At 58.3% G+C, this 8,347-nt stretch overlaps 1 protein-coding gene across 5 annotated transcripts in view; it reads left to right on the plus strand.

Moving 5' to 3' along the window:
* The window catches only part of GDPD2 (glycerophosphodiester phosphodiesterase domain containing 2), a 45,306-nt gene extending 36,959 nt beyond the window's left edge, over positions 1 to 8,347 (plus strand). For all 5 annotated transcript variants that reach the window (XM_065557378.1, XM_042851023.2, XM_042851022.2 and 2 more), the window contains exons 10-16: positions 3,167 to 3,317; positions 3,946 to 4,161; positions 5,382 to 5,533; positions 5,747 to 5,894; positions 6,058 to 6,140; positions 6,742 to 6,770; positions 7,252 to 8,347. In XM_065557378.1, coding sequence (XP_065413450.1) covers positions 3,167 to 3,317; positions 3,946 to 4,161; positions 5,382 to 5,533; positions 5,747 to 5,894; positions 6,058 to 6,140; positions 6,742 to 6,770; positions 7,252 to 7,304 — 832 coding nt within the window. In that variant the 3' untranslated portion in view covers positions 7,305 to 8,347. The remainder of the gene's footprint in view (positions 1 to 3,166; positions 3,318 to 3,945; positions 4,162 to 5,381; positions 5,534 to 5,746; positions 5,895 to 6,057; positions 6,141 to 6,741; positions 6,771 to 7,251) is intronic.

The following is an 8,347-nucleotide window of genomic DNA, read 5'->3' on the forward strand; positions in this document are numbered from 1 at the left end:
GCCTGCAGGGCCGGATTAACCTTTTGTGGGCCCCCATGTAGTCTTTTTGGGCTCCGAGTGTGGGCCTGGTGTGGCAGTGCCATTGGTGCCATAGTATACCCGGTACTGAATCTCAGAGACCTTCTTCATTTTGATCACACACCTCTACAGGACTATCTGCATTGCCACACACCGCTCCCTCAGCCCCCAGTTCTTCTCACTCAGCTGTACCCATGTGGGCAGAACTTTCATAGTGATCAGGGAAACTCCCCACAGATTTATCTCCTTCCTCATTCAGACCTTCTCTAGCCATGTCTCAGTACCCCCCTATGTCACCAGTCACTGGATGTGGCTCTGGTCTCAGCTCAGAGTTCCACAGCCAGCGGATACCTGATCAATTCCAACAAATCCCTCGCTCAGCCCCCATCCTACCATGTGAGCAAGCCACCTGCAAACACCATTTCCCCAACGTGAGAGCGTAGCCCTTGGGAATGGAAGACACCAGCCTTTCTCCCTCTGCTCCCAGCTACATGCTAGTCTATTACCTGGTCACCACCTCCTCTCTCCAGGCTTGTTTCCTCTCCACTTTGGACATGCTCCCCACCAGCTTGGGCTGTTCTCCCGCTCCAAGCCTGACCTGCTGCCTCTTTTCCCTGCTCCCCTTGACGTTCCTTTCCTACGGGTGACCTCTGTTCCCTGAGGTTAACCCCAGTTTCTTTATCTGCTCTAGATTAATGGCCCCAGTAGTCACAGAGCCACCTGCAGCTTCTCTGGCTACAGCCATGGGGCCAATTGCCAGAGGCCAGCCTTCGATAGCTGCAGCTCCTAGTCAAGGGAGGGGGTGGCAATTCCAAGGCTGAGCATGCTTGAACCTTGCAACGGCGGCACTAGGGACTCTAAATCCTCAGCGCTGGCCCTAGGCAGCTGCAGGCTCTGCAGTTAGGCGCTTCCCTCCTCTAGGCCATGGCTTTAAGTACCTGAGATGCCCATCACCTGCAGCAGAGGCCACCAATTCCCACACACCCCTCAGCTAGCACATAGTTGAGCAGAAAGTGCAGCCTGGATGATTTTGGAGGCTGGGGTGCCAGGAGGTTCCTATCTCTGAGCAGCAGCTCTGCAACAAGCTCACATGCCCCCCCTCTGCTGTGGGATCAGGATGCTATGAAGACAGTGGAGTTACCCTGGGTATAACCAGTTCTGTCCAAAGCCCGTTGAAGACAGTGGGAGTCTTTTCATTGTCTTTAATGGGCTGTGTATAGAAGCAAAGGACCCCATTGTAGACTCGAGGAGCAAAGTGGTTTCCTATTGTAACAGGAACGTCTCACATTACCTGGTGAATAAGCAACACCTCCTACAGCACCTAACTTTTTCTGAGAGGCTTCCCACCCAATTACTAAATGTAAACTTGCTTAGCTTACAATGGCTGAAAATATCAGGTGGTGTGGTCACAAAAGCAAGGCACTTCTGAATTCAGTAGGAATTTTGGATGTGCACAGAACAGACAGGACTGGTTCCCGCATGGCTACAGAACTGCAGTAAAGTGGAACAATTTTCAGCTTGTGTGATTGGAGGATATCTGGATCCATATTATAAGTCCTACATAAATGAAGAAAAGTTGAGGTGCCTTTATTATTCTTTTCTTCCACTCTTTGTTTCTATGGGGAATTTGCCAATGCAATATCATTGTCTTCCTTTTAAAGAAACAAAACTTAAAAAAAAAAAAAAGTAATGGCTGTTGAAAATAACAATTCCAGTCCTAGTTAGCACTGGGAAGACCCCAGCATTTCTTGCTCAATTTTATCCTACTTTTTCTACAGCCAGTTACAGTGGATCAGTATATTTGATTTGGGAGAAATGAAGTAACAGCTGCCCAAACTGAGCTTGAGCACTCCTGAATTTTTGAGGGGTTCAAATCTGGAAGGCAGGTGCTAGATTCCCTTTCTGAATATTGGATAAATCTGGAAAGGAAAAGTCAATTTCTGCTTCCATGGCTCAGAAGTGGAAATCCTCCTGCATACCTGGTACTGTACCTAAAGCTGCCCAGGTGCTCTAGTAGAGCCTCCCCTCCCTTACTTTTCATTTTAACTTCTCCTAGTGGGGTCCACATACCTCCCCTGCTAGGCTTCAGATAGAGAGGTGCAGTGTCCATTCATTCCACCTAGTTCCTTCTTTGGGGGCTGCCAGGCGAGGTCACACCAGCATCCCTAATCCAGTCTGGGGAAGTCTTCTGAGGGTGATATCTTCTACTTAAGGTGACCAGATGTCCTGATTTTATAGGGACAGTCCCGATTTTTTAGGTCTCTTTCTTATACAGGCTCCTATTACCCCCACCCCTGTCCTGATTTTTCACACTTGCTGTCTGGTCACCCTACTTCTACTCCTAGGGCACATTTGTTCCCCACTCACCCTGCCACCCCCTTCTAGCAGCCAGCTCCCCACCCACAGCAAGCGCATGGGGTCCCCGCTTCCCCACTCCCTTCCCCTCCCTTTCCTGAGGATAGCCGCCAAGGGAATGCTGGGAAATGTAGTTCCTTCCCTGCTCCAGGGCCGGCTCTCTAGGCAGGGAGCTGGCCAAGGAACTACAGCTCCCAGGCTGGATCCCTGCTGCCGCTCCGGGAAGCGTGTTATGGGCCCCTTTAGCGCTTGGCCCGGTGCCATGGTGAATCTGGAGCTGCTGGCCTGTGAATGGGGTGAGGGTGGGACTTGGGACAGGCCGGGTGTGTGTGTGTGGGGGGGGCGATAAGTGACCATCTGCTGCCATTGCAGCACCGAGCACGGACTCTGGTGCCACAGAGGGGCCTGTGGCACCTTTAAGGCTAACAGAAGCATTGGAGCATAAGCTTTCGTGGGTGCACTTGCGTCTGAAGTGGGCATTCACCCACGAAAGCTTATGCTCCCAATACTTCTGTTAGCCTTAAAGGTGCCACAGGACCCCCTGTTGCTTTTTACAGATTCAGACTAACACGGCCACCCCTCTGATACTTGACTCTGGTGCGTCTGTCTCTGGCTCTCAGCCCCACTCCCCTATGGCCCCGCGTACTGGGACACACAGGGCAGGGTGGGGGGGCTGCTGGGCTGATCCCTGGCAGAGGTGCCAGGGTGATCAGGTTGGGGGGAGGGGTGCAAACAGCCCATGATGCTGCATTGGGCAAGGTCCTAACTACCCCACCCTCCTGCCCCTTGCCAGTGCTGATAGGGTCCCCTTCCTCATGCACGACGAGACGCTCACCCGGACCACCAACGTGCAAAAGGTGTTCAATGCCCAGGCCACCATGAGCGGCACAACCTTCAACTGGACGGATCTCCAGCAGCTTGACGCCGGCAGCTGGTTCCTGGAGGTCAGGCCCCCCTCCTCGGGGCGTGGTAGGGCTTCTGCATGGCCTGGCCCTGCGCTGCCCTGCAGAGGGCTCTGCCTGCTGCACTGATCCAGGCTGCTCTTGGCAGAGCCCTGGGGCCAGCCGCTCAGAGCCCTCCGGGGTTCCCAGGCCCTGGAGAGTTTTGCCTCTGCAGACTATAGTGCCTCCCGCTGTGGGGTGGGGGTGGGGGGCTACCTTCCAAGCCTCACTGCTAGAGCTGGGAGTTGCTGTGACCTTCCGGAGGCCTGGGGAAGGCTGGCTGGGAGGGGTGAGCCGTTCCCTGGCGGTGCTGTTTGGCTGGGCTCAGTGCCTGCCTACACAGCGATGCTTTGGTTAGCACCCAACTGCCTAGCTGCTCTGGTCTCCTGCAGGTGGCAGGGCGACCTGTCCTCCCTCTGTGCCCTCGCCCTGGGGTCTGAGCGGCTGCTGTGCCGTGCTAGTGAGGGGCAGTGAGCACTGGGGGCGCTGTCGGCACGAGGGAGAGCACCCTGTGCCTTTGGCGCTGGGAGATGGTGTTGAGGGGGCAGCGTGGGAGGCCAGGGCCCTGGGGCCAGCTGTGAGCGCTGCCCCCCACGTGGGCTAGCTGCTGACTCTGGCCTGTCCCTTCCAGAGGAATCCGTTCCACTCGGTGCAGGGCCTCTCCAGCGAGGCGCAAGGCCAGGCGCGGGCACAGAAGATCCCGTCTCTGGAGCAGGTGCTGCAGGAGGCCAAGCAGCACAACATCTCCATCATGTTCGACCTCCGTCCTGAGAACCACACGGACTACCAGAGCTTCGTTAACGTCACCGTGGCGACCATCCTGGAGTCGGGCATCCCGCCGCAGCTGGTGAGCCTGGCGCTGCCCCTGGAGTCTGACGCCTGATGGGCAGCCGGAGGAGGGAATGGCTGAGCATCAAGGCCAGACGTCCTCCCCCAGGGGTCCCTGAGCCTGCCCTTTACCAGCAGTGAGCTCCCCTCCCGACAGGGCGGGTCAGACCCATCTGGTGCTCTAGAGTCTCCCTGAGCGTGCTCAGTCTGCCCTTGCCATGATCCCAGGTACACACGAGATGCTTGAGCGTGTCCTCGCCTGTTGCAGGTCCAGCCCTGACCCGTGTCCGCGATAGGCTGCCGGACAAGCTGCTGCCCTGAGCCCGTTCCTAGTGGCCTGGGGTGCTTTGTAGTACGGATAATGGGCAGGGAGAGGTGTAAACTTACTTGGAACTCCCTGCTCAAGTGCCACTCCCCCCCCATGTGTAAACAGGGACTCAGGAGAGCCCTGGCAGTGAGCCAAGTTGGTGAGGAAGCAGGAAAATCCACGAACAAGCTGCCACCTTTGTACTCCCTGCTGCTACCACACCCTGCAGCTCCATGGTTCCCTGACGCTACAGCCTCACTTTCGTTCCCTCCGCCCCTAGCCCTAGCCCTTGGGTGCTGGATGTACATAGCCTGCTGAGACCAGCCTGGCGGCTGGCTTCACTGCCCCTTCCTGCTCCTGCTCACCGGTTAGGGGAGAAATTGTTTACTTTGCAGACAGAACATGCCCTGGAGTAAAGGGCCTGTGGGCTCTCTGCCCCGTGGGTGCCCTCTGCCCATGACCAGGGCACTGGGACAATGTGTACAGTGGGGGGGGGGCTGAGAGCCATTGAACCAAACTGTAAACCCTGCATATGATGGAAAGCATGTCAAGCCAGGGGGTGCTGCACCCCTAGTTCCAGCACCTGTGCCCAGGACTCGCTGGGTGCAGGGGCTCTGAAGGGGTTGTTGGGGCTCTGAGCCAGCCCAAAGTCCCAGGCACATCTTGGCCGGTCCTAGCTAGCCCCCATCATGCCTCGTCCAGGTCTGTCACTCCCAGACCTGCTGGGGGAGACTCCCACGGCAGGTGGCCTGATGGGGACTCTGCTGGGGCCAAGAACCGGATGGGCGCACAGAGAGGGGGCTTGGTAACTGCTTCCACTTGGATGCACACATCAGTGCGGCTGGCCCTGCAGCCTGGGTCCCAGAGCACAGCGAGTGCCCCCTGGTCTCCCAGCTCACACCAGGCCTGACTTTCCCCCCCCCGCCCCCCAGATTCTCTGGCTGCCCGACGGGTTCAGGGAGCAGGTCAGACAGCAGGCACCAGGATTTCAGCAAATCTACGGTCTGAAGAGCAGCTGGAATGAAACAGAGTCTCCACTGCGACTGAACCTGCCGTACCAGGACGTCAGCACAGAGCAGATTGGGTGAGAGCCCCTTGTCAGGGTGCGGAGCACAGAGCAATGGTGCCTCAGCCCCGTAGAGGCGAGTCTAGCTCCCCACTGTGGCCACGTACACACCCTGATGCCACAGCTGGCAGTAGGGCTCGAACCCCAAGTACGGGAGCGCTGGGTGGGAGCCAGGCTTTCCCAGTTCCTGCTGGCCTGTGCCACACTAACGAGGCTCCATCCCCTCCGCAGCCGGTATCGCCAGGACAACGTCTCCGTCAATCTGTACGTGGTCAATGAGCCCTGGCTCTTCTCCGTGCTGTGGTGCGCGGGGGCCGGCTCCGTCACCACCAACGCCTGCCAGGTGCTGAAGGAGATGAAGCGCCCCCTCTGGCTGCTCGTAAGTGACCCTACCCTGGGTGGCACTGGCAGAGGCTGCATGCCCTGAGCCCGTCTGGCCCGTCTGCACTACCACACCCCAGCAAGGGGGCCAGGGGGTGCTGCCAGGGCCTGTTCTGCCGGGGTCCCCATTGAGCTACTCGTCCTATCTTGTTGCCTTGCAGCCCCGCAACACTTATCTGATGGTCTGGATTGTGATCGACTGCGTCTCCTTCCTCCTGCTCCTCTCGGCCTTCCTCCTGCTGCAGTAAGTTCAGCCTCTTCTGGGCTCCCGTAGCTGTCCATGGCATAGGAGGCCCCATGTCTGCTGCCCTCTGGGTGAGCTGTAGGTAGGGCAGGGTCTGCCCGGCCAGGTGCTGCTGCCATCACCCATCCACCCTCTTGATCTGGGGGAACTGCTCCGCAGCGCTGGGAGCCCACTTCTCCCACCCTGCACTGCGCTAACCTGGGACACAGCGGGCTTAGAGGGAGCTTTCCTCCCTGGCCTCTGCCGTGAGCCCGGCCCTGAGCCGCTCCATCCCACTGCTGTGGGACTTGGTCACAGCTTATTGGCCCCCACCTATACGCTGAGCAAGGTGGGCCTGGCATGGGAGCCCTCCAAGGGGACTCGTGTGACACCATTGCCCTGGGACCCTCCATGGCTCGTTATGGTTTGCAGGCACTCCCGTCCCGTTCCAGCCATGGCAGCAAGGCCTCTACCAACTCTGAGTTCAAACCACAGTGGCCAAGTGATGGGGCAGAGCCCTGGGGGAGCGGCCCTGGCCCTGAGTGTGGGCTGACCTCTCTGCGGAAAGGACTGAATGCTGACTCGCTCTCCTGAGTGAATTTCAATCCTGTTTGCTTTCCAGGAAATGCTCCAGGAGAAAAGAACCGGCAGGTAATGGGCCCCTGCTCCCCACCCTGCTCCCCCCTTAAGTCCCTTTCCTCACCATGCCCTCTTGCTCCTGGTCTTCCCCCTCCCTCTTCCTCTCAGATCAGTCTCTCTGCTCACCTGCAGGGCCAGGCCCTTGCCACAGCTTAGCTCCCAGGGGCTCTCCACACCCCAGGCTGGGGAGCTTTCAGGGGGCTCTGCCAGGAGGACAGCCTGGGCCCAGAGCCTAACTCCCCTGACAGAGAGAGGGAGCTGCACCTTCTCCCCTCTCTGTGGGGAAAAGGGGAGGGAGCCCAGCCAAGGGAGCTCCCATCCTGCCTGCTTTCCTAGCAAGTGCTACTCCCTGAGATGATGGGAGTGTAGGGGGGCCAGGCAGCGCCTCCTGCAGCAGCAGCTGCCTTCCACCCCACGATTGTTGCTGGGCTGGGGCAGCCCTGGGGAGGGCAGAGGCTCCTGGAATGACCCTTTCTCCCATTTGGTTCCCCAGAGTCCAAGTCGGACGTGCTGCTAACGAAGATCAACAGTCTCATGCAGGAATGACGCCCAGCCCCCGCGGTGCCTGGTGGTGGAGGGGTTTGAGCTGGGCACAGGTGGTGGTTAGCAGGGAGCGCCCAGACTTGCTCCTGCCAGCCTTGAATGCCCTTTCCTCTGCAGGGCCCTTTCCAGGCCGTGGGCTCCCCACAAACCCTCAGTCTCTGCCCTGTTCTGCAGGGGGCTGGGGCTGGGTTTATCCTGCCCCCATGGGCACAACTCCCCTGCAGGTCAGGGGCCTGTGCAGAACCCCCCTGGTGATGAGTCTGTGTCCTAGAGTAGACAGGCGTGCGTTCCCCTGCCCACGGGGACAGAGCTGGGGGTGGACACCGAGATCTTGGCCTTGCAGCCTCCTGGGGCTGTGGGAACAGATACTGTCTTGGAGGCTCCTCGGTTGTGACCTGCTGTGCAGGTGCACTTGTACCACAGCAGGGACCGGTGCAGCTGCTGCTGCTGTGAACTGGCTTGTCCTGTCTCCTGAAGCGTGAGAGAGGCTGCTAGGAGCCTGAAGGGTTTCGTTTACAGGGAGCCAGGTTTAAAGCCTTGTGCCATAGGGGAGCCTAGGACTAGATTGCTTTGGGCTGTGTCTGGGGAAAGGTGAAAGGGCAGGAGCGCATCGCAGGCCCAGGCAGTAGGGCTGCAGGTGGGGATCCTAGTGCAGCAGGATGGAAACGAAGGGTCCCTCACTGAGCAGAGGAAGCCCATTATCCTCCTTGAGCCTTTGACACTGGCCGCTAGGCAGGTGTGCGGGATGCAACAGTAGGCCCAGCCCCATGAGACCCCGACCCTGCTTGTCTAGTGGAAGAGATGGGGTTTGGCTTTGGATGGAGGGGATCGTGTGGGGGGCTGTCTTTCCATAGAGAACACAGGTGCTGGGTGAAGGCCCCCAAAGCACCGTCCCTGGACTGGGTGTGACGCTATCCTGCTGGGGAGGGGTGTGCTGGGGCATGAAGTGGCCTCTTTGCTGCAGGGGTCTCAGCAGCATGTGTCTATTTTACTTGTTCTTAATTATGTATGTTAATAAACTGACCCAATTGGATAAAAAACCCAAA

This window comes from Chrysemys picta, chromosome 9, assembly GCF_011386835.1.
Source record: "Chrysemys picta bellii isolate R12L10 chromosome 9, ASM1138683v2, whole genome shotgun sequence".
Lineage (NCBI taxonomy): Eukaryota > Metazoa > Chordata > Testudines > Emydidae > Chrysemys > Chrysemys picta.